The sequence below is a fragment of the Haematobia irritans genome, chromosome 4 (assembly GCF_050003625.1).
Source record: "Haematobia irritans isolate KBUSLIRL chromosome 4, ASM5000362v1, whole genome shotgun sequence".
NCBI classification, from domain to species: domain Eukaryota; kingdom Metazoa; phylum Arthropoda; class Insecta; order Diptera; family Muscidae; genus Haematobia; species Haematobia irritans.
In genome coordinates this window covers 154,356,971-154,383,941 of record NC_134400.1, presented here as the reverse complement: position 1 = coordinate 154,383,941, position 26,971 = coordinate 154,356,971, and the positions used below count along the sequence as shown (strand labels likewise).

Here is a 26,971-nt window from a genome sequence, read left to right as displayed (position 1 = left end):
AGCTATATCTAAATCTGCACCGATTTCACTCAAATGTTGCACACTTGACTATACGAACAAGTGTTATGTTTTTGTAAACTTTCAAGCACATCATGGTAAAACTCTGGCTTCTGGGTCCATATAAGCCCATATATATCTATATATGGACTAAAACTGCGACCTAGACGTTGATTACAAAAATGTGTTCACGGACAAACGGACAGACGGACATGGCTATATCGACTCAGGAGCCCACCCTGAGCATTTTTGCCAAAGACACCATGTGTCTATCTCGTCTCCTTCTGGGTGTTGCAAACATATGCACTATCTTATAATACCCTGTTCCACAGTGTGGCGCAGGGTATAAAAATGATATGAGTTGAATTGTTTGTCTTCAATTCTGATTTATTTTCTCTTAAAGAAAATACTTTACAATAAAAGGGAACTTCGTTTTTCTAAAATGTCGTTCATAAGGAAAGTATTTTTTCTTTGCCAATGGTCGAACCGATTTTCTTGAAGGAGTATATTTCATCAAATTCACCTGAAATTCGATATGTTATTAAAAAAGCTGACGGGGAGTTTTCAATGGAAATTATTATATTCGATCCATGGTGATCGGTATTTAGTCTTCTTTATTTCAAAAGGTTTTGCTTTCTTCCGGGTCTGGAAAAAAACATCTCACCTTATTATTGGTGCAATTTCGTTTCATTGCAAACTGACAAAATTGTCATAAAAAATATTTTATTGAAATTATTACAAAATCTTTGTTGATCTAGAAAATATGTGAAAAATGAATGTGTCATTTTAAATAAATATCAGACATCATCATCTCCCCCAAAACAAAAAGAAAAACAGCAAAACATATTACGATAATGATGACAACGGCAAAAACAAAATTAGCCAAAATATTCTCTGTGAACATCCCACGACACACCTTAAAACTCAAGACATTCTCATTCACTGTCATCTTCGATGATACGAGTATTCATTCCCCATTCACCCACAAGAGGCCAGTGGAGCAACGGCCAATTGTACAACCAACACCAAATCGAAAAAAGATTCAGTGCGGAATTCTTTCGATTAATCATCCACGTATTTTTGGGTCGTTTATGAGTCCCACAGTCAAACTGTCAAAATAATAATTTTCTTGCCGATCATCTTCCTCATTTGCCTTCCCTAGATTTTCAACGAGAAATGCAAAATTATTTATGATTCTGCATTAAATGCAATTGACTGTAAATTTTTATTTTAATTTTTTTCCATAAATAATCATCATTTTATATTGTTGACTAGGCATCACTATCATGGCAATTATTTGGAATTTATTAAAAATTTTAACATTTTCGAAATAAGTATTAAAATGTTTTATCTAAGATGAGCGGTGCTTTAACAATATCGAGGAAGTAAGCAATTTGCAATTATGTTCTCACCAGATTAATTAACAACAATGTTTAAATGGGGTTAAATGATTAGGCTCTGCTGGAAAGATCTCAAATAGTTTAAACATTGATTTAAAGAACTTTAAATTTTAGGACTAACAACTCTAAATAATTCAAGTCAATGTTCCAATGACATCACTAGGCCCATAACCGACGTAACATGTTTTAGTGTTTTTCTTACCCCCATTTTCATAAAGCTCCGTTGGTGTTCCGTTAACTAACCAACTTTTAAACCGTATTATAGACGAAGCTGTCATCTTCCCTTTATATTCCATAGGCCAGTTAGGAACTTAACTGACGAAAATTTTTCAGTTAAAGTTAACCGGAGAGATGATATTTGCAATTTACTTTCTGTTAACTGGCAGTTAAAGCCTAACGGAGCTACATGAAAATGGCCGTTAAAGTATAATTTATACCCTTCACCACTGGTACAGGGTATAATAAGTTTGTGCATTTGTATGTAACGTCAAGAAGGAGCCAGAGACGGTTGCGACTGTTGTAAACGTCGTAAACGTCACATACCCGTCGTAAATGTAGAAAAAGTAGCAACCGTCGCAAACTCAGAATACTTCAGTCCCTTCAGCTAGGCAGCAAATGATATCCAAGATGATGATATGTACGAAGAAATTTCAGAAAATTCTCAGGAATGTTCATAAAGTTATTAACGGGGTTAAGAACCTTGAAAATAGAGTTATTTCAATTGGAGGCTTCAAGCCAAAATTACTATGAACTACTTGATGGTGCTGTAAACGTGACGATCGGCATTCTCTCATCCTTTCTTTCCAAAATTTATGCAGAAACTTGAAGGAAGGAAAACTACTTAAGTCTTGCATAAGTGAATTTTTGTTTAGGGAGAATTTTTTAAAATCACTCTTTGGCTTATTAGACCCAATTTCTATACTAATTAAAAGTTGTGAATGAGAGAGAGGGATGTAAAACTAGTAGAGTTTTGAATAACTACAACATAAAACATTTTTCATCCCTTTTATCGGGGAGCCTAACTAAATTAATTTAAAAACAAGTATGGAAAGTCTTAAGTCGGGCGGGGCCGACTATATTATACCCTGCACCACTTTGTAGATCTAAATTTTCGATACCATATCACATCCGTCAAATGTGTTGGGTGCTATATCTAAAGGTTTGTCCCAAATACATACATTTAAATATCACTCGATTTGGACAGAATTTGATAGACTTTTACAAAATCTATAGACTCAAAATTAAAGTTGGCTAATGCACTAGAGTGGAACACAATTTAAGTAAAAAAGATATGGAAAACATTTAAATCTGAAGCAATTTTAAGGAAACTTCGCAAAAGTTTATTTATGATTTATCGCTCGATATATATGTAGTAGAAGTTTAGGAAAATTAGAGTCATTTTTACAACTTTTCGACTAAGCAGTGGCGATTTAACAAGGAAAATGTTGGTATTTTGACCATTTTTGTCGAAATCAGAAAAACATATATATGGGAGCTCAATCTAAATCAGAACCGATTTCAATAAAATTTGGCACACATGACTATATTACTAATTGTACTCCAAGTGCAAAATTTCAAGCTAATCGGGCTAAAACTCTGGCTTCTGGGGCCATATAAGTCCATAGCGGGCGAAAAATATATATGGAAGCTATATCTAAATCTCAACCGATTTCAATCAAATTTGGCACACATGACTAACTACTAATTGTACTCCTTGTGCAAAATTTCAAGCTAATCGGGCTAAAACTCTGGCTTCTGGGTCCATATAAGTCCATATCGGTCGAAAGATATATATGGGAGCTATATCTAAATCTGAATCGATTTCAACCAAATTTGGCACTCATAGCTACAATGCTAAATCTACTCCCTGTGCAAAATTTCAACCGAATTGGGCGAAAACTCTGGCTTTTAGGACAATATTAGTCCATATCGGGTAAAAGATATATATGAGAGCTATATCTAAATCTGAACCGATTTCAATAAAATTTGGCACACTAGACTATAGTACTAATTGTACTCCTAGTGCAAAAGTTCAACCAAATTGGGGTAAAACTCTGGCTTCTGGGACCGTATTAGTCCATATCGGGCGAAAGATATATATGGGAGCTATATCTAAATCTGAACCGATTTCAATAAAATTTGGCACACTAGACTATAGTACTAAGTGTTATGTTTGTACAAAATTTCAAGCAAATCGGTATAAAACTCCGGCTGCTGGGTCCATATTAGTGCATATCAGGCGAAAGATATATATGGGAGCTATATCTAAATCTGAACCGATTTCTTCCAAAATCAATAGGGTTCTATTCTGACCCAAATTAGGAACATGTGCCAAATTTGAAGGCGATTCGACCTAAATTGCGACCTAGACTTTGATCACAAAAATGTGTTCACAGACAGACGGACGGACGGACCAGACGGACACGGTTATATCGACTCAGGGTCCCACACTGAGCATTATTGCCAAAGACACCATGTGTCTATCTCGTCTCCTTCTGGGTGTTACAAACATACACTGAAAAAAAAGCATACTCGGTTCCAAAGATTTTGCCTTTACTTTAAAAATTTTGGTATTGATTCCGAGCCAAAGAAGCGGATAATACAAGTAAGGATACTTTTAAGACACAATTCTCTTTTAAATTTAGGTTTTGTGTACTTGCTTCTAGGAAGCAAATTTTAATTTTTCGCTTTCTCAGTTTTTTTTCTTCATATGCTATCAAAGTCTTTTAAATACGAGTTAACGGCAACTTTATTTTCCAAATTAGGACTCGACTTCCAGTAGAAATTATGCTATGTTTGAAGTAAAAAACTTCTTTAAAATAAAGTTTTGAAAAACATGTCCTATATTTGAACGATTTTTTGCTTTGTAGTCAAGATGCAAAAAGACAACGAATTTAAAGACAATTTCATTAAATTTAAAGAATTTTTCTGAATTATTAAAGTCAAGTTGACCTTAGCCTATAAATTTTTTCTTTCATGTTAAGATACCCATTTTTAAGTCAAATCACTTAATTATGAGGACAATACGACTTCATGGAAAAGTTTATCGACTTTTGGACAAGGAAAATAACTTTATTTTAGAGAAATGCGTCTTCTATGCTAAGCAAAATTTGTATTCGTATTTTAAAGACATGAAATCTTTGACCTCACGACAATATTTTTTTCAGTGTATGCACTAACTTATAATACCCTGTTCCACAGTGTGGCGCAGGGTATAAATATGGGAAACATTTAAATCTGAAGCAATTTTAAGGAAACTTCGCAAAAGTTTTTTTATGATTTATCGCTCGATATATATGTATTAGAAGTTTAGGAAAATTAGATTCATTTTTACAACTTTTCAACTAAGCAGTGGCGATTTAACAAGGAAAATGTTGGTATTTTGACCATTTTTGTCGAAATCAGAAAAACATATAAATGGGAGCTATATCTAAATCTTAACCGATTTCAATCAAATTTGGCACACATGACTATATTACTAATTGTACTCCAAGTGCAAAATTTCAAGCTAATCGGGCTAAAACTCTGGCTTCTGGGGCCATATAAGTCCATATCGGGCGAAAGATATATATGGGAGCTATATCTAAATCTGAATCGATTTCAACCAAATTTGGCACGAATAGCTTCAATGCTAAATCTACTCCCTGTGCAAAGTTTCAATCAAATTGGGCCAAAACTCTGGCTGTTAGGACCATATTAGTCCATATCGGGCGAAAAATGTATATGGGAGCTATATCTAAATCTGAACCGATTTCAATCAAATTTTGCATACTTGACTACACTACTAATTGTACTCCTAGTGCAAAATTTCAACCAAATTGAGCCAAAACTCTGGCTTTTAGGACCATATAAGTCCATATCGGGCGAAAGATATATATGGGAGCGATATCTAAATCTAAACCGATTTCAATCAAATTTTGCACACTATACGACTAAGTGTTATGTTTGTACAAAATTTCAAGCAAATCGGTATAAAACTCTGGCTGCTGGGTCCATATTAGTGCATATCGGTCGAAAGATATATATGGGAGCTATATCTAAATCTGAACCGATTTCTACCAAAATCAATAGGGTTCTATTCTGACCCAAATTAGGAACATGTGCCAAATTTGAAGGCGATTGGACTTAAATTGCGACCTAGACTTTGATCACAAAAATGTGTTCACAGACAGACGGACGGACATGGTTATATCGACTCAGGGACCCACCCTGAGCATTATTGCCAAAGACACCATGTGTCTAGCTCGTCTCCTTCTGGGTGTTACAAACATATGCACTAACTTATAATACCCGGTTCCACAGTGTGGCGCAGGGTATATCACGTAACTAAAGTAGAAAGTCGGGCGGGGCCGACTATATCATACCCTAAACCACCCTTACTGAATTAGTAATCATAAGCATTTGTGGGGTAACATTGATATAGGTCTGGGAGATAAACCACAGTTGCATATTTAAGAAAATTAAGGGGTACATGTTTATGGGTGCTTTGTCTCAATAAGATTATAGCTCATAGTCAGTGTTGCCAGGGAAAATGTTCGGTTTACTCTAAAACGATAAAAAAGTTCTCTACTTTCCCATACATTCCCAAACAATTTTCCCTACAATATTTTTCGTTAAATTTAAACAAATTTTACAAATCAAAATGGTTCTAAGTACTTTATTATCTTAAAACATGATAATACAAAGTATATAACCTAGAAAATAAATTTGTATTACCACCACGGTTGCCACAGTTGGTAGAATTCTACCAAAAATTTTTTGTTAAATCTCTATATGTTAGAAATAAAATTTTGGAAAAAGTTTCTATAAACAAATTTTTTTGAGAAATTTTTCTATAGAAATAAAATTTTGAGAAAAAATTCCATAGAAATAACATTATGAAAAATTTTTTATAGAAATAATATTTTGAAAAAAAATTTCTATAGAAATGCAATTTTGACAAAATTTTCTACAGTAATAAAGTTTTGACAAAAATTTCTATAGAAATATTTGTTTGGTAGATTTGTGGTAATCTTCAAATTTTGTTAGATTTTTTTTTGGCACGAGTGGTACCTGTTGTTACCACACATTGTTAAAGATCAAGCCTTACCGGCTTCTATTTTCCTCCTCTAGAGCCACCAAAATGTAAAAATTATTACAAATTATGTTGAGTGAAAATTTCCCAACATTGTGGCCCTACGTCCCTACAAGACGCTAAATATTAGAAAAAACCTACATGTAGGGAATTTCCCCTACTTCTAGCAACCATTGGCGTAGCTAGGAGGGTGCTGGGGGGGCTATGCCCCCCAGAATAGTTCTTGCCCCCCAGAATAATCATAGCTACAGTTGTTTAATATTTTAATTCAAGCTTTGCGATGTGTTTAATCCAATTAAGATTGTGGCAGAGAGAGTATGTTAAGCATATTTTTTAGTATTGATATTTACATTACAACTAAAAACACGTAATAAAAACATTAAAAGGAAACTTGAGACGCACATTTTCAAAAATAGTCAATTTATAACTACGTTGATTAAAATCATAAATCGTCACATCCCCAATTTACCATCTAAAATCGTCAAAATCACGAAAAATCCACAGAGTTGGCACCGCTGCTCTCGACAGTTGCTTCGTTGTATTCTGTTCTCAGAGAAATTGTAACATTCATTCAAATCAGTGCTGCCGCTAGTGAAAAATTGAGTGAAGTAGATTTTGGAAAAAAGTGGAGTAGATTGAATAAAATTGAAGTAGTCCGTCTGTTGAAATCACGTTAACATCCGAACGAAAGAAGCTATCGACTTGAAACTTGGCACAAGTAGTTGTTATTGATGTAGGTCGGATGGTATTACAAATGGGCCATATCGGTCCACTTTTACGTATAGCCCCCATATAAACGGACCCACAAATTTGGCTTGCGGGGACTCTAAGAGAAGCAAATTTCATCCGATCCAGCTGAAATTTGGTACATGGTTTCAGCATACGATCTCTAACAACCATGCAAAAATTGGTCCACATCGGTCCATAATTACATATAGCCCCCATATAAACTGATCCCGCGATTTGGCTTGCGGAGCCTCTAAGAGAACCAAATTTCATCCGATCCGGCTGAAATTTGGTACATGGTGTAAGTATATGGTCTCTAACAACTATGCAAAAATTGGTCCACATCGGTTAATAATTCAATGATTAAAACCGCTATGTTCATCGTAATTAAAGGAATAGGAAAAACAATTAGGTAATATGGGGAAAATTTTAAAAATTTGAAGCAGAACAAAAAGTGAAGCAGATTTTTGGAAGAAGGAGTGACGAAGTAAATTTTGTGAAAATGAAGCAAAATACTTCGATTGAAGTAGTAGCGGCAGCACTGATTCAAATGTCTTGTGTGTTAACAGCAATTTTGTAGGGTTACCTGCAGCTCCGTTTTAAAACTCTATGTTTTTTCGATATCTCTATACTACACTCAAGTGTAAAAAACATATTCTTGGTTACACTGTTTTCATTAAAATACACACGAAGTCTCACGCACACTCATACATGAACTTTAGTTTTTCGTTGACACTCGCCGAGTAAGGTTGTAGTCGCGCATGTTTGTTTTTAAGTCTCAATGGATGAAGTATTTGATCAACTCAACTATTTGATCAAATCAAATCAACTCACATGTCTTGGGTTAGTGTTGGTTGTATGTACGTTAATTTCATGTATACTATAAGTTGCGTTTCATGCGATAATTAAAGTTGCCAGTGGTAATTGAAGTTTTACATTATTTTTTGTTGATCCATTGATAGAGGTAAGTGTCTGGGCACTGTAATGCAAAAATTTGTTTGCTAATTGCTTTAAATCTTAGATATGAAAAAAGGTCAAGATATAAGATCATATTTTTTGGCGAATAAGATTCCATCAAATAATGAAATTATTACGGAACCTGTTCATACAAATAATCGGAGTGTAGTCCAACAACCGCAAGATAATGCTATAGATGTTTCCAAAAGTGCATCATCCAATGAAAATGAATTATTTAGCACCCATTGTCATGAGCCGAATGATTTGGGTACAAAAGACACGGGACCTGTTCGACCAACAGGCAATTTTAAGAAAACTTTAATAAGTGGGAAATGGCGATCTTTTTCAGAAATTTATTATAAAACGTATGAATGGCTGGAATATAGCGAAGAAGTTGGAAAAATTTTCTGCTTTTGTTGTCGTAATTTTGGTAGCCGAGAAGCAAGACAACAAAATGAAAGGTTCGTGGTGACTGGATTTGAAAAGTGGAAAAAAATCGGGGAATCCCTTAAAAAACACGATTTGTCTTCCCATCACATAGAATGTTTTAAGGCATTTAAATATTACAAAACAGCATCGCAAGACATACATAGCCAAATTGTTCAACACCATTTGCAAACAGAAAACGAAAATACCGAATATTTGAACAAACTTATTGGTATTGTTTTACTTTTAGCACGTCAGGGTCTTCCATTTCGTGGTCACCGAGAACATTCAAATTCCAAAAACAGGGGTAATTTTTTAGAATTTGCTGAGTTTATGGCGCAAAATGAGTCTGTATTTAAAACAAATTTCAATAAGTCTATAAACCATACAAGTCCCGACTTTCAAAACGAAATAATTGAACTTTCCGCTAAGGCAGTGACAAATGTTATTGTCGAAAAAGTAAAAGCATGCGGATTCTTCTCGTTAATGGTTGACGAAGCCAGATGTTTCAAAGAGGAGCAATTATCCATAACAATACGATTTGCTGTCGGTGTAGAAGTTGAGGAACACTTTCTTGGGTTTATTGATTGTTCCGTTAGCCGTGATGCTTCGTCTCTACAAAAGATAATTCTGGAGTTCTTGAAAATAAGAAATTTGGAGAATATCCCAATAGTTGGACAGTCTTACGATGGTGCCAACGTTATGTCAGGATACAAAAATTGACTTCAAATGAAGATTAAAGAATCAAATCCTCAAGCCGTATTTATTCATTGTTTGGCACATAAATTGAATTTGGTTATTGGTGATTCTTGCTCAGATTTGCAATTTGCGTCAAGATTTTTTAATGCTGTTGAAGTATTATATTCTCATTTTTCAAAACCGGGTAATCAAAGCGATTTGAAGCGTATAAGCAATGCACTGAATGCGAACTATTATACACTACAAAGTTTAAGTACAACTAGATGGAGCTGCAGATATGAAAATTGCAAAGCAATTATAACAAATTACACTGCAATAAAAAATGCCTTAGATGAGGAAGCAAACGCAGATCGTGATAAAAACTCTATAGAAGCTCTAGGTTTGATAAATTTAATTACAACACCAGATTTTATTGTCTGCCTTCATATTTTCCATTTTGCACTCAAATCCACACACACGCTAAGCAAATATTTTCAAACTAAAACAGCCACACTCGGAGAGTCTCTGGACACAGTAACGTCAATGATAAGTATTTTCAAGGAGTATAAACAAAATTTTGTTGAAATATGGAATGAAATTGACCGATTTTCAAAGGAGAATGGCATTATGTTAGATCCGACAAATATTGCAAAAAGAAAGAAGAGGGCAACGTTGAACATGCAGTCTATTCAAGAAAAAGGTGCCGGCTCAGATTTAAATGAAAATGTTTCAGCCATTGAGTTTTGGGAAACGAAAATATATATTCCTATTCTTGACAATATTTTTAGAATACAGATTTAGAAGCCTTCCATTGGCCAAATCTATAAACGCATTTGGAAATCTCAACTTAGAAGGTGCTTCCGAATTTATTGAGAACTATAAAAATTGCCTACAAATCGATACAAATTCACTTTTAGCAGAGGCACCAAATTTGTTTAAACTAATTCAAGTTGCAATAAGTCTGCCGATTAGCTCCGCTGGATGTGAGAGGAGTTTTTCTGCTATGCGTCGAGTAAAAACCTGGTTGAGGTCAACTATGAACCAAGACAAGTTTTCTAATTTGTCAATTTTAAACATTGAGAATGAAATAGTTAAATTATCAATCTCTTCTAAAGATATACTTAAAGAATTTTTAAAAACTAATCGAAGATAGACGTTTTATAATATTCAATTTATTTTTTGCCTTTTATTTAATTTTTTTATTCTTAGTATTTTTTATACACGATGAATATGTTAAGTTTATGTTTTGCTTTATGATTTCTAGTCCTGTTTTAAAACACACATTTTAAATAAAATTGAAAAATCATATGTTTGTTGTCTTGAATTAAAAATAAATTACAAACAATATTTTTCAAACACATACTTAAAGCAATGCTTTTATTTTTTGTTATATTAAATAATGGTAAGTTGCTATTTGATTATTTATAGCGGTGTCGTGGAACCGGCTCCCACACACAATAAAATATTTTTTGTCTTCAACCATGAAATTAATTGATCTAATTAATTTTTAATTTAAATGTATTCAATCAAAAAAAATGATAGCATCAATCATCAAAGTCAATTAAAAAATTAATTGATACAACTAATTTTTGTGATTAAGTTTTTTTGTTGTTGATTGATTTTGCTGCATATTGCCTTTAACACCGCAATAAAATTGAGGATGTATAGTTTTATCAATAGGGGTAATTTATCGCTTCGGAAATTTCGACAAAATTTTGAATGATGTCTGGGGGGGCATAGCCCCCCCCAGGAGAAAATTTCTAGCTCCGCCAATGCTAGCAACACTGACTGCAGTTGATATTGCACCTACAGAGTTAGTATGCCACTAATATTGAGCCCATTATTAAATAAAACGAGAAAATCGCTCAATTAGTGTGGGTAATAAATCCAAATTTGTAAAAATCGAGCAATATTCTTATGTAAGAGCTACAACTAGGTATAAATACGATCGGCTAGTACATCAAAATTTGAAATTTGAGTAACATTGTTTAATAAATAAGAGTATTATGGCCAAATTTGGGAAAATCGAGCGATGTATATATATGGAAGCTATATGTAAATCTGAACCAATTTGCACAATATTTTGCGGGTTTGATTAATACCACAAAAGGTTACCTTGTGCAAAATTTGAGTAAGATCAGTTATGGAATGAGGCCTTTATCGTCAAACATAAGGTTATTAGGGGCAAATTTTTCAAATTCGGGCGATGCATATATGGGAGCTATATCTACATCTGAACTGATTTCAATGAAATTTTGCACATTCCGTTAGTACTATAGAGGACTGGATCTAGCCAACTTTGAGTAAGATCGAATAATAAATAAGGGTTCTATGGCAAAATTTGGGAAAATCGGGCTATACATATATATGGGAGCTATATCTCAATCTGAACCGATTTCGATGTTTTTTTTTGCAAATATAGTTAGTTATATAGAAGATTACATTTAGCCAACTTTGAGTAAGATCGGTTGATAAATAATTTGACGAAATCGGGCTATACATATATATGGGAGCTATATCTAAATTTTATCCGATTTCTTCCAAATTCAATAGCGTTCGTCATTGTGTCGAAAAAACTCCCTGTACCAAATTTCATCAAAATCGGTTAATAATTGCGACCGGAATCCTGTGAACAACAAATACATGGACAGACGGACGGACGGACACCAAGCGCTAGATCGACTCAGGAGGTGATTCGTGTCGATCGGTATATATTTTATGGGGTCTAAAATCAATATTTCTGGTAGGCACATTTTGTGGCAGATCAACCACTATGTGGTTTAGGGCAGGGATCCGGAGCGGAGCGTGGAGCGGAGCGGAGCGGAGCAAGCCCTTTTTTTGCCGGAGCGGGAGCGGCATTTCTAAAACCCGGAGCGGAGCGGGAGCGGAGCGGGAGCGGAGCGGTTTCCAAATGAAAAACCGCTCCGCTCCGAATAAAATATTACTTGAATGAAATGTGTAACTTTGAAATTACACTGTGTAGGTAATTTCAAATTTAGCTAGTACTTAGCGTAGTGTGAGTAAACGTTTAAAATGTACGATATGTATTTTTGTACGTACGTACATTGGGGAAAACACAACGTGTTTTTTAGTAATTGTTTTCAAAAAACGGCAAATGTCGAAATATATATCTAGTATGTGTTGTAAAAGTAACAACAGTACTTTCGATCAATTTCATCCCGTATTACTACAAAGATGTTTGTAATGAACGTCAAATAAATGCAATTAAACGATCTTATTTATATTTAATTTTTTAGTTTTCTACACTGAAAAAAACATTGTCGTGAAGTCAAAGATTCCATGTCCTTAGAATAAGAATGCAAATTTTGCTTAACATGGAAGACGCATTTCTCTAAAATAAAGTTTTTTATACCCATCACCATAGAATGGTGACGGGGGTATAATAAGTTTGTCATTCCGTTTGTAAAACATCGAAATATCGATTTCCGACTATATAAAGTATATATATTCTTGATCAGGGAGAAATTCTAAGACGATATAATGATGTCCGTCTGTCTGTCTGTCTGTTGTAATCACGCTACAGTCTTCAATAATGAAGCAATCGTGCTGAAATTTTGCACAAACTCGTCTTTTGTCTGCAGGAAGGTCAAGTTCGAAGATGGGTTATATCGGTCCAGGTTTTGATATAGTCCCCATCATTAGCGTAGCTAGACAATTTTTCTAGGGGGGGCTATAGCCCCCCTAGCTAAAAATGTATAGACTGAACTTAAAGGTTCAATTATTGTTTTATTTCATAAAAAAGAATAAAAAAATAGACATCAAAATAATATATAATAAAGCAACTAAAAGTAGTTCCACACTTTTCCCAGCAAAAAAATTGGGATTTGTTTTAAAGGCACACCTTTAAAAGCACTTCCAAAAATGTCCTCACAAAGAAGTTAATTATATTAACTACACAGGACGTTTTTTACTTCCGTTTTTTTCATATTTTAATACGTAATTTTTGTTTTCTTTTTTCAAATAGTTTAAAAAAAGAGTAAGAATAAATAAAATGGTAAAAACTATTCAAAAATTCATAATTTTTGAAAATACTCAAACAAGCGTTAGAATGCATTAAAAATCATAAAAAATATAAAAATTATTATAAATTATTGTTTCTTGAAGCTCGAGGTCTTTATAAATATAGGACCCAAAGAACCCAAAGAACATTTTCCGGACCCAAAAGAACATTTTCACTTCTTTCTTGGCGACGCTTTTTTGCAGCATTATTAAGATATTAATTTATGAAAGAATAGTTTTAATACCAATTACTATTTTTTAATTAAGATGACTAAACCAGACTAAACAATATAATAAAGGAGCTTTACAGCCTGTTTCTGTAGGTCAATGAGCTCTGTCGATCGACTAAAATGGAAACAAACAGCTGAATTTATAACCAAAAAACCGCTGTTTCTATGCATTTCAGTCGATCGATTGAACTCGTTCGACATACAGAAACAGGCTGTTAGTTATTCAACTAAACCATAAGTTCAATCACAGCTCTATTTCATAAATATCAGACTTCAAACATTGCCATCGGCAACTGCTACCACAACCCAAGTAATTCGATTGTGCATGAAAGTCTTTAGCGGAACTTTGTGCGGTTGTATATACTTGTTTAATTTTTATAAAAATGTAAAATCGTCACTAGGTTTTCAAATTCTGGGGGGGGGCCTAATTTTTTCTGGGGGTCTAAGCCCCCTCCCCAGAGGCCTTCCTACGCTTATGGTCCCCATATAAACCGACCTCCCGATTTGGGCTCTTGGGTTTATAGAAATCGTATTTTTTATCCAATTTGCCTGAAATTTGAAATCTGGAGGTATTTTATGACCGTAAAGAGGTGAGCCAAAAATGGTGAGTATCGGTCCATGTTTTGGCATAGCCCCCATATAGACCGATCTCCCGGTTTTACTTCTTGGGATTATAGAAACCGCAGTTTTTATTCAATTTACCTGAAATTGGAAATCTAGAGGTATTGTAGGACCACAAATACGTGTGCCAAAAATTGTGAGTATCGGTCTATGTTTTGGTATGGTCCCCATATAAAACGACCTCCCGATTTGGGGTCTTGGGCTTATAGAAAGCGTATTTTTTATCCAATTTGTCTGAAATTGGAAATCTAGGGGTATTTTCGGACCATAAAGAGGTGTGCTGAAAATGGTGAGTATCGGTCCATATTTTGGTATAGCCCCCATATAGACCGATCTCCCGATTTTACTTCTTGGGCTTCTAGAATCCGAAGTTTTTATCCTATTTGCCTGAAATTGGAAATCTAGAGGTATTCTCGGGTCATAAAGAGGTGTGCCGAAAACGGTAAGTAGCGGTCCATGTTTTAGTATAGCCCCCATAAGAACGATCTCCCGATTTAACTCCTTGGGTTTCTAGAAACCGTAATTTTTTTCTGATTTGCCTGAAATTGTAAATATTCTGGTATTTTAGGCTCGGTCCATTTGGTAATGCCTCCATATAGACCGACTTCACTTGAATTGCTTGAAACTCAATGTAAAATTTCCAGATTTTACTTCTACATATTTAAGATTTCAAATCAAGACGTTATTTTATAATTTTCTTGCACACTTACAAGAGATGTTAATGATTCCTCTAAAACTCAAACAAAAATGGTTCTTATAAATCCAGAATCTGATATAGTCCTCATAGGTGAAATCTTTAAATTTATCTTCGGGAAGTGTCCTCAAGTCCTCAAGCCCTCCTAAAATTTCAAAGGAAACCCTAATATTTGGTTCATGGTGGTGGGTATTTAAGGTTCGGCCCGGCCGAACTTAGTGCTGTATATACTTGTTTTCTTGTTCAAAAGGCAATAAACTTTTGAATGAAGTTGTAATGTCCTTATAATTAAGTGATTTTACTTAAAAATGTGTATCATAACATGAAAGATAAAATTTTTGAGGTAAGGTCAGGGAGTTTTTTTGGGCACAAGGACGAACGTTATTGAATTTGGAAGAAATCGGATCAAATTTAGATATAACTCCCATATATATGTATTGCCCGATTTCGACAAATGGGGTCACGTTGCACTTTTTTTACTAACCGATCGTCGTCAAATTTAGCACAAAATAATCTTCTGTATCACCCTTTAAGTCTGAAAATTTCATCGAAATCGGTTCAGATTTAGATATAGGTCCCATATATATGTATCGCCCGATTTTGTCAAATTAGATCATAAAACCCTTATTTATCAACCGATCTTACTCAAAGTTGGCGAAATGTAATCTTCTATAGCACTAACTATATGTGCAATAAATCATCGAAATCGGTTCAGATTTAGCTATAGCTCCCATATATGTACCGCCCGATTTTTCTAAATAAAATAAAACTCAATTGAACAAATAATACAATGTTTGTACTATAATTTTCTCGAAGAGGAGCGGAGCGGAGCGTGGAGCGGAGCGGAGCGATTTTTTTTTTCTCGGAGCGGAGCGAGGAGCGGAGCGGTTTTTTTTTCTCCGGAGCGGGAGCGGAGCGGAGCGAAAAAAATGGACCGCTCCGGATCCCTGGTTTAGGGTATAATATTCACAATTTCTTTAAGAAAATCGGTTCAGATTTAGATATAGCTCTCAGATATTATCACCGATTTGATCATAATTGACGTACATCTGAATATTCTATGAGTCCAATAAAACCTGAAAAATGTTATCTAAATCGCTTCAGATTAAGATATAGCTTCCATATATATCATTCGCCCGATATGCACTTATATGCCCGCTGAGGCCATAGTTTCATATTGATTTGCTTCAAATTTTGTACAAAGAGGATATTTGATAGTGTCGTCAAGCGTTTTAAAAATTTGATATGGCACCCATATATATCTTTCGCCCCATTTACACTCTTATGACCACAGAGGCCAAAGTTTTACTCTGATTCACATGCTATTTTGCAGAGATAGTTGAATTAATAATCTAGCTATGCATACCAAAGTTGGTCAAACTCGGATCAGATTTAGATATAGCTCCCATATACATTAACCCCATTTGCACTTATGAATATGGCCACTGAAGACAAAATTTCAACTTGCTTTAAATTTTGCACAAAGACTACAAGAGAATGGTATCGTCAAGTATGCCAAATATGGTTGAATCATATTCAGATTTAGACATATGTAGCTCCCAAATATATCTTACGCCCAATTCAGGTTCATATAACCACCGGTAGCCAAAGTTTCATTCCGATTTACTTGAAATTTTGCACTCAGGGTATAATTAATATCTTCACAATGTGTGCCAAATTTTATTCAAATCGGTTAGGAATAAGATATAGCTCCCCAAATACTTCCTATTTGGGAAAATATGGCTAGAATACCACCCATGTTGTATACAATTTCAATTATGACTTACCTATATTGAAGTTTAAATTATCCATTAAAAAATGGAAAACAGCGACTTATATTGACTTATATAATTGAATTTAAAGAAATTCCTGTGTAGTTAAAATAAAGACCTAGTTTGGAAGTAGTTTTACAGTTATGCCTTTAGAATAAGTTTAAAATGTAAAAAAAAAAACAAAAGACTGCCACCCACAATCAAATTACTTAGGTTGTGGTAATACTTGCCGATGACTTTGCCATCTTAAAACTTCTTAACGTCGTCCTCTAAATTGTAAGTTAGTCCGTGGTATATATTAGACAAAAAAAACAGATTAAACACGTATATAATTCAGTTCTTGACCCGGTATAGGGTATATAGGAAAGTGTATAAATAATTACCAACATATATGAAGTTTTGAGCGGTAATTAGAGAACCGAATTGAAAAATGGTGGTCGCTTTATATAAAATTACGAACCGATATGGACCATTTTTTGTGTGATTGGGGGTATGTTTATCTGAGGGCTATATATAACTATAGACCGATATGGACCAATTTTGGTATGATTGTTAGCGGCCATATACTAGCACAATGTAACAAATTTCAACCAAATCGGATGAATTTTGCTCCTTCCAGATGCTCCGGAGGTCAAATCTGGGGATTGGTTTATGTGGGAGCTATATATGATTCTGGACCGAAGTGGACTTATTTTTGCATGGTTGATCACTTACCGAATTTCAACCAGATTGGATGAATTTTGCTCCTCCAAGAGGGTCAAATCTGGGGATCGGTTTATATGGGGGCTATATAAAATTGGACCGATATGGACGAATTTTTGCATGGTTTTTAAAGATTAAATACATAGACAACCGGATCGGATGAAATTTACTACTCCAAGAGGCTCCGGAGGTCAAATCTGGGGAGCGGTTTATATGGGGACTATATATATAATATGTAACTATGGACCGATATGGATACCTTTTTGCTCGGTTATTAGGGACCATATACTAAATCCACGTCGAAATTTCTACCGGATCGGATGAATTTTGCTCCTCCAAGAGGCTCCGAAGGTCAAATCTGGGGATCGGTTTATATATATATATATATATATATATATATATATATATATATATATATATATATATATATATATATATATATATATATATATATATATATATATATATATATATATATATATATATATATATATATATATATATATATATATATATATATATATATATATATATATATATATATATATATATATATATATATATATATATATATATATAAATGATTTTGAATGACCGTAAAATGAAGTTGATCGAGATAGCAGAGGCCTTAAAGATATCAAAGGAACGTGTTGGTCATATCATTCATCAATATTTGGATATGCGGAAGCTCTGTGCAAAATGGGCTCACATTTGACCAAAAACGACAACGTGTTGATGATGCTGAGCGGTATATATATATATATATATATATATATATATATATATATGGTTTCAGCAGGACGGTGCCACTTGCCACACAGCTAACGAAACAATGGCTCTTTTGCGCAACAAATTCAATGGCCGTGTTATCTCACGTAATGGCGATGTCAATTGGCCGCCAAGATCATGTGATTTTTCTTTGCGGTTATTAGAAAGAAAAGGTGTACGTCGATAAGCGAGCAACAATACAAGAGCTAAAGGATGAGATAATTTGGCACATTAACGGCATAGAACCTCCATTATGCCTCAACATCGGTCCTTGAAATTTTAACCACCCTATATATATATATATATATATATATATATATATATATATATATATATATATATATATATATATATATATATATATATATATATATATATATATATATATATATATATATATATATATATATATATATATATATATATATATATATATATATATATATATATATATATATATATATATATATATATATATATATATATATATATATATATATATATATATATATATATATATATATATATATATATATATATATATATATATATATATAGGGTGGTTACAATTTCAAGGACCGATGTTGAGGCATAATGGAGGTTCTATGCCGTTAATGTGCCTAATTATCTCATCCTTTAGCTCTTGTATTGTTGCTCGCTTATCGACGTACACCTTTTCTTTCAAATAACCCCAAAGAAAAAAGTCCAACGGTGTCAAATCACATGATCTTGGCGGCCAATTGACATCGCCATTACGTGAGATAACACGGCCATTGAATTTGTTGCGCAAAAGAGCCATTGTTTCGTTAGCTGTGTGGCAAGTGGCACCGTCCTGCTGAAACCACACATCGTCCACATCCATATCTTCCAATTCGGGCCATAAAAAGTTCGTTATCATCTCACGATAGCGAACACCATTCTCAGTAACTGCCTGACCGGCCTCATTTTGGAAAAAATACGGCCCAATGATGCCGCCAGCCCATAAACCGCACCAAAAAGTCACTCTTTGTGGGTGCATTGGTTTTTCGACAATCACTCTTGGATTCTCATTCGCCCAAATGCGGCAATTCTGTTTATTGACGAATCCACTGAGGTGAAAATGTGCCTCATCACTGAAGATGATTTTCTTCGAAAATTGATTATCCACTGTTGCCATTTCTTGGAACCATTTAACACGTTGTTGGATTATGTATCTCTCCATGATTCAAATTGAGTAAGTCTGAAATAGAGAAATGTCAAATAAAATTCGGAAAAAAACTTGGCGTTTAGTTGTGGTTCACATTCAACATCGGCCCTTACAATTTAACCACCCTTTATATATTACATTTCAGAAATGCGTGACCCATGCTCTTTAATACTGGTTCTTTGCCTTTATAATATTTTTAGTTATCCTCACCAAGAGTCGCCATCTATAGTTAATCAATGTAAACGGCTTCATCCTATTCGTTTAGCATGTTCAACAACCATAATACAAATATCAATATTCGACGTTAGGGGGCAAATGAATAAAATAACAGCCAAAATTGCGCACATAAGCAGACACAGATCGATATGGAATTCACGAAGGGAATTCGTAAACCATTGTTGCCTTGGATGCCTGTCTGATGTACTTATTAAACATCCTTACTAATGTCTTTTCTTCTTTTATTTTCAGGATTTCAGATGGGCCTAAAACAAAAACAAATATCATGGTGTCATCCAGGATGTGTAACTTGTTGCAACAATTGCTAGCTGTTACCATGAAGCTGTCATTTTTTGCTCCCACATAGAAATTGAGAGGACAATTTTTAAAACCGGGAGACCGTTTTAAAACTTCGAGGAACATTCGAGGGAATCGGGCAGCACTTATCTTTAAGAGCCAAAGGGTTCACGCATGGAAGAGTTTTATATATTGCGTATTTAAATGTCTCTCCTCAACGAAAAATTAAGTATGTTATTTCAACTACATAACAATATTATGTTTCCTGCCAAATAAATCAGAGGAAGTAAATATTTAACAGGTTGGCTGATAAGTCCCCGGTCTGACACATAGATGGCGTCGCTTGTATTAAATGCATATTATTTTTATATAGTACCAACCTTCAAATGATTCGTGTCAAAATTTGACGTCTGTAAGTCAATTAGTTTGTGAGATAGAGCGTCTTTTGTGAAGCAACTTTTGTTATTGTGAAAAAAAAATGGAAAACAAGGAATTTCGTGTTTTGATAAAATACTGTTTTCTGAAGGGAAAAAATACGGTGGAAGCAAAAACTTGGCTTGATAATGAGTTTCCGGACTCTGCCCCAGGGAAATCAACAATAATTGATTGGTATGCAAAATTCAAGCGTGGTGAAATGAGCACGGAGGACGGTGAACGCAGTGGACGCCCGAAAGAGGTGGCTACCGACGAAAACATAAAAAAATCCACAAAATGATTTTGAATGACCGTAAAATGAAGTTGATCGAGATAGCAGAGGCCTTAAAGATATCAAAGGAACGTGTTGGTCATATCATTCATCAATATTTGGATATGCGGAAGCTCTGTGCAAAATGGGCTCACATTTGACCAACAACAACAACGTGTTGATGATTCTGAGCGGTGTTTGCAGCTGTTAACTCGTAATACACCCGAGTTTTTCCGTCGATATGTGACAATGGATAAAACATGGCTCCATCACTACACTCCTGAGTCCAATCGACAGTCGGCTGAGGGGACAGCGACCGGTGAACCGTCTCCGAAGCGTGGAAAGACTCAAAAGTCCGCTGGCAAAGTAATGACCTCTGTTTATTGGGATGCGCATGGAATAATTTTTATCGATTATCTTGAGAAGGGAAAAACCATCAACAGTGACTATTATATGGCGTTATTGGAGGGTTTGAAGGTCGAAATCGCGGCAAAATGGCCCCATATGAAGAAGAAAAAGTGAGAACGATGGCAAAAATTCATGAATTGGGCTTCGAATTGCTTCCCCACCCACCGTATTCTCCAGATCTGGCCCCCAGCGACTTTTTCTTGCTCTCAGACCTCAAAAGGATGCTCGCAGGGAAAAAATTTGGCTGCAATGAAGAGGTGATCGCCGAAACTGAGGCCTATTTTGAGGCAAAACTGAAGGAGTACTACCAAAATCGTATCAAAAAATTGGAAGGTCGTTATAATCGTTGTATCGCTCTTGAAGGGAACTATGTTGAATAATAAAAACGAATTTTGACAAAAAAAATGTGTGTTTCTTTGTTAGACCGGGGAGTTATCAGCCAACCTGTTAAAAGTTATTTATTTGAAAAATTGAGCATAATAACATTTTTAAAATGCCTGGCACGGGGAAGATGACCTTTCCAAACATATACTCGAAAATGAAGAGCCCTCTATGTTGCTTGTCAATTTCATGGAAATTTAAGTTTTTTACCTCAAAAAAAGTCGGGCCCTCTTAAATTTCAAACAAATAGGAAAACTTTCTATTTTCCATAACGTCCCCGACCAGATATCGATAAATCACATATTCATTTCGTAACCTCACCCACGTTACCTATAAATTCCAAGTAAATCGAATAAGTTTAGATTTTTTACTATTCCCGGACCAGATATCAAAAGATCGTGTACAATGTGTTAATTTATTTACGTTCTTCCACGTTCCCTCTAAATTTAAAGAAAATCGGGAAAGTTTCGTTTTTTTCACTATTCCTTTAAAAAACCGGGCAAAAGTGAGATCCTCTCCCCGCACATATTTCGTAAAATAAAGTAGATGCCGCCCCAATTTTCAAAAAACCGGACTACGGGTAGGTCTCCCTCTCAGTCAGATACTCTATATTAATTTCATAATCTCCGTCCACACCCTATTTAAATCGGTGAAGTTTAGGGGTTTCAACAACGGATCTTTGTCTCTGAAAATTTTAAGAAAATCGGAAAACTGAAGTCCAATTTTCAAGAAGTCGGGCAAGAGATAGGTCTCCCACCACCATCAGATATTAAAACATGAAGTACCATATTTTCACCAAGTGATCACCCTCTACGTTCTCATACAATTTAAAAATTCTAATATTGTGCGTCTTGTAGGGACATAGGGTCAGACTTTTTCAAATACAGCAAAATGTAGGGAATTTTTTCCTCTACACAATTTTTAATAATTTTTACATTATCGTGACTCTAGGGAAGGAAAAATTGTTATGTACGCAGTCGCTTCTCTCTAGCGTCTTCATTAGTAGCTGTGGCAACATTTCATCTTTAATAATGTGTGGCAACATTTATGTTTCGTTAAAAAATACATGTATCTTTACAAATTGAAGAAGAAAACTAAGAATACTCTCTGGCGACAAAATGGTCTAAATTTTTTTTGGAATTATAATGTTGTTCATAATTTATTTATTTTATAGGAAAATGTCTTCGGAAGCATTCAAAAAAATTAGGTAGGAATTGTTTGCAAAGGAAATCTGTAAGGATTCCTCGCTGAAGTGAAAGACTATAAATAAAAAAAAATTGTTGTAACTCTGAGTCAAACCGAGTTACGCCAGCCTTTAGCTTCGAAAACGCGACCTGGTGCCACTAGGAGCATTCGCCTCAACCCCACAAAACGAATCCCCTTTCCAGATATTGGGATAGCCAAAATTTGAGCCCGATTAAACGACGTTAACACACGTTGAAAAATTGCCGAAGATTGTGAGAAATCTATAAAAACACAAGTAAGGAAAGTCTAAAGTCGGGCGGGGCCGACTATATTATACCGTGCACCACTTTGTAGATCTAAATTTTCGATACCATATCACATCCGTCAAATGTGTTGGGGGCTATATATAAAGGTTTGTCCCAAATACATACATTTAAATATCACTCGATCTGGACAGAATTTGATAGACTTCTACAAATCTATAGACTCAAAATTTAAGTCGGCTAATGCACTAGAGTGGAACACAATATTAGTAAAAAAATATGTGACACATTTAAATCTGAAGCAATTTTAAGGAAACTTCGGAAAAGTTTATTTATGATTTATCGCTCGATATATATGTATTAGAAGTTTAGGAAAATAAGAGTCATTTTTACAACTTTTCGACTAAGCAGTGCCGATTTTACAAGGAAAATGTTGGTATTTTGACCATTTTTGTCGAAATCAGAAAAACATATATATGGGAGCTATATCTAAATCTGAACCGATTTCAACCAAATTTGGCACGCATAGCAACAATGCTAATTCTACTCTCTGTGCAAAATTTCAACTAGATTGGAGTTAAAAATTGGCCTCTGTGGGCAAATGAGTGTAAATCGGGCGAAAGCTATAATGGGAGCTATATCTAAATCTGAGCCGATTTGGCTGATATTGTGCAATTTTTTTGAGACTCATAAAATATTCGGATGTACGGAATTTGAGGAAGATCGGTTGATATACACGCCAATTATGACCAGATCGGTGAAAAATATATATGGCAGCTATATCTAAATCTGAACCGATTTTTTCCAAAATCAATAGGGATCGTCTTTGAGCCGAAGCAGGACCCTATACCAAATTTTAGGACAATCGGACTAAAACTGCGAGCTGTACTTTGCACACAAAAATACATCAACAGACAGACAGACGGACAGACAGACAGACGGACAGACAGACAGACGGACATCGCTAAATCGACTCAGAATTTAATTCTAAGCCGATCCGTATACTAAAAGGTTGGTCTATGATTACTCCTTCTTGGCGTTACATACAAATGCACAAACTTATTATACCCTGTACCACAGTAGTGGTGAAGGGTATAATGAATGAATTGATTGTGATAAACAATCGCTTGCGTATCTTTGTCTAGAGGTCATCCCATCTGAAAATTTCAAGCAAATCCAATTTTCAAGAAGTCGGATCTGGGGGAGGTCACCACATGATCATACTCTGCTGTTTCCGAGCTTACCCGGACATAACTTGCACCCAGCAACAAAAATTGGAACTTGTTCCACAAACATTTCTTTTTAGGCGCATCCCTGGATCCCCCATCAATATTTATTCACATCCGATGAAGTTCTTTTGAACAAGACTTAGAAAATACGCTATTTCGTCGTATAGAGTAAATTTTGGACAATTAAATGCCGCAATGGACTATGGAAATAAAATTAAAAATTTCACCCCCGCAGGGATTTTAATATGTGCCTTTTTTTATCAACTTTTTCATCTCCATGAATGTTCTTTTGAGAATGTTTTACAAATTACCAAAAATAACATTTTTCTCTTGATTTTAAATGGACAAATGGTGACAACAAACCCAGGTTCACCCTCTGGATGGAGCGAATAAGTTTTTCAAATTAGTTAATAAGAAAATAAAAGTTTAACAAAAATAAAAAATGTTTTTTTTTTTATTTTTAAATTTCTTCATTCAAATCTGCTCCAAGGGACAACTTCTAAAGCAATGCAAAGAATATATAAACGGAGTACTTCCGTCCAATGACAAGCCCATGTAAAATTCATTAAGGTGAGTAATAAGTTCCAGTTTAGACGCTAAAATCGCCATTTTTCACGATTAGTTTTCTCTAATAATCCATTAAAAAGAATATAAACTTTGTGAAAAGTTTCTTTGGGATATTCCCCATCAAGTAAAATTTGCATCAAAGATATACAATTTTATACTGTTTTTACTGATTTATTCGTGTACACGGTTTTAGCAGCTAAACTCGAACTTAATACCCCCCTTTATAGATGAATCTAGTTTGTACTATTTTCGGATCACAAATTGGGGATCCAAAATAACTTCTTGGAAGCTCGTTTTTGCTATACGGACGAAAAAGACTGTTCATATGTTTGGGTGTAAAAATTATATGTTTAGAATTCAAATTTTTTAACGCAATATTTTTAAGTGCAAGCATATAATGTTCCTAAACTAGCATAACATGTTTGGGACATATATGTTAATATATTAGAACATATTATGTTTGGGACATCAAATGTTTATAAATATAATATGCTTAGATGCAAATATATATTAATTTAGAAATAGTCTATAAACATATATCCACACAAAGAAAATTTCATTAAATTTTTTTCTACTAGTGTTTGCTCCAAGGTGAAACATAATATGTTTGAACAATACAAACAATATTTTGTTTGGACCATTGCTGAAAATATATATGCTTGAAAATGTGTTTGGGGTATATGTTACAGAAGCGATTTTTTTTTTTGAGAGTGTAGACATTACATGAAGGACAGTCTCCTTTGTAGTGATTGTTTAGACGTCCTAAATTGAATTAACCTTTAAATTATGAGTTGAACATTTTTAACATATTCGTAAAGGTGTTAATATATTTTACACCATTTTTATGTAATTGGGTTTACTAACCTTTACGAGTATAGTTAGCCTGCCTATCTTGCACACAAAGGGTGCTGGTTTCTAGCGAACACCAAAAGGTGGTTTATCCCCTCTCAGGACTGCTGACGACATTTCCTAATGTGTCAAAGCTTCTCTCTAAGAGGTTTAATTGTTTTGTGATTTTATATTAAATAAAATTAAGTCATTTCCCCCAATTAATATTCCCACCTCATTCATTTCTGATTAGACAGATTGCATGCGTCTGTTATAGCTGTGACGATGATGGTGACAACAATGTACCCACACAATATGATTTATCTCATGAAATGCGTGCCTATGCTCATAAATCTAAAATACAAAAATAGAATGCAACCGAACGAAATAAAAAGAAAAGTGCCAAAGAGAAAATGAAAAAGGCAAATCACAAAAAAAACAATTCAACGAATAAGAAAACGAACACAAAAATGCACATTCTAAAATTTTTATTTTTATTACGATCAGTTTATTGCACAGCATAAGATTTTCACTTTCAGATGTCAACCCATAAACGACATTCGACCCCCGGACAATACAATAATGATGGTGGTGATGATGACGAAACATGAAGATGATCAGATTGGTACTTCTTGAGAAGAGGGACACTCATGTAAAGAAGACTTCCATGACAGTGGTGGAGCGCCGCATATTCACATAATTCACCAGCACCACGTAGGCATAACAAGTGTAGATATAGGCCCACCACTGGAAATGCAAATGCTTCGCCCACAGCATTGATTTCCCGCCGCCAGAACCATTCATGTGCAGCAGATACGCTTGACGCGAGCCGTTCAACAGTTTCCGCACAAAAGCACCACTCAGATAAATGATGCTCATCAAGAGTATCAAACGCCGCAAGTGTACTAAAAGTATTGCCATTCTAGTTGCCTCGTCTTGTATTGCGTTTACTAGTTTACCTATCTCCCCAGGGCTCACATTCGTCAGCTGTTATGGAGCGGCAGAGAGAGAGTGGGCGAGATGGAGAGACGGAGCAAGATGAAAACAAAAACGAAAGTGTAAACAGTTTTGGTTGTGTTCTTGGATTTTTTTTTTAATATTTTGCTATTATTTGCGAGTGATGCGTGGAATAATTTCACAAGTGATTTTTAATTTTTTTATTAACTCTAAATAAAATAGTTTTTTTTTTATTTATGTACATATGTCCCCGAGCACGTATATGTAAAATAATTCACAATTATTTTCACTTAGTAGAATACTACCTAGCGTGCCTATTTCACACAACCTTGTCGTTCGATTTTCGTTTTCCGAATACGTATTTTGATTTCGCGTTTATTTTCATAAAAACGTATTTCTTTTTTGGCGTACTCTCTTTCTCTAGCGTTGTACTTTGCCGGTTTATCAAAATAAACTGAGCATTATTTCGAAGAGCGACACAAATGGCATCCTCTTTGTATTATCAACGAAGCAGTACTAAATGAAATAAAATGAACACCAAACACGATCCGCAAAATGTCTTACTTTGCTCAAAAGAGAAGGGATAAATACTTTTTTCAAAGATTTATTTTTTTAAGGAAGATTTGTACTATACCGGATGTCATGTATAGAGGGTATCTGAAAGGAGTGATATGAATTTAAGCGCCTCAAAATTTTTCTGGGAA

General features: G+C 34.6%; 2 protein-coding genes across 2 annotated transcripts; one reads left to right on the top strand and one right to left on the bottom strand.

Annotated features, from left to right (window-relative positions):
* Positions 1–8,220: 8,220 nt before the first annotated feature.
* LOC142235833 (zinc finger MYM-type protein 1-like) lies at positions 8,221–9,303 on the top strand. The gene has a single exon (XM_075307089.1). The coding sequence runs from the start codon at positions 8,221–8,223 to the stop codon at positions 9,301–9,303; it is 1,083 nt and encodes a 360-aa protein (XP_075163204.1).
* A 16,478-nt stretch (positions 9,304–25,781) lies between these two features.
* On the bottom strand, positions 25,782–26,766 carry LOC142236257 (uncharacterized). Its single transcript, XM_075307528.1, has one exon. It carries the CDS (start codon positions 26,229–26,231, stop codon positions 25,959–25,961), a length of 273 nt encoding a protein of 90 aa, XP_075163643.1. The 5' UTR covers positions 26,232–26,766; the 3' UTR covers positions 25,782–25,958.
* Positions 26,767–26,971: the final 205 nt, after the last annotated feature.

What these genes read in the sequence shown, in the direction of transcription:
- LOC142235833 (XM_075307089.1), top strand. Translation starts at nt 8,221, where the DNA reads ATGAAAAAAGGTCAAGATATAAGATCATATTTTTTGGCGAATAAGATT.
- LOC142236257 (XM_075307528.1), bottom strand. Translation starts at nt 26,231, where the DNA reads ATGGCAATACTTTTAGTACACTTGCGGCGTTTGATACTCTTGATGAGC.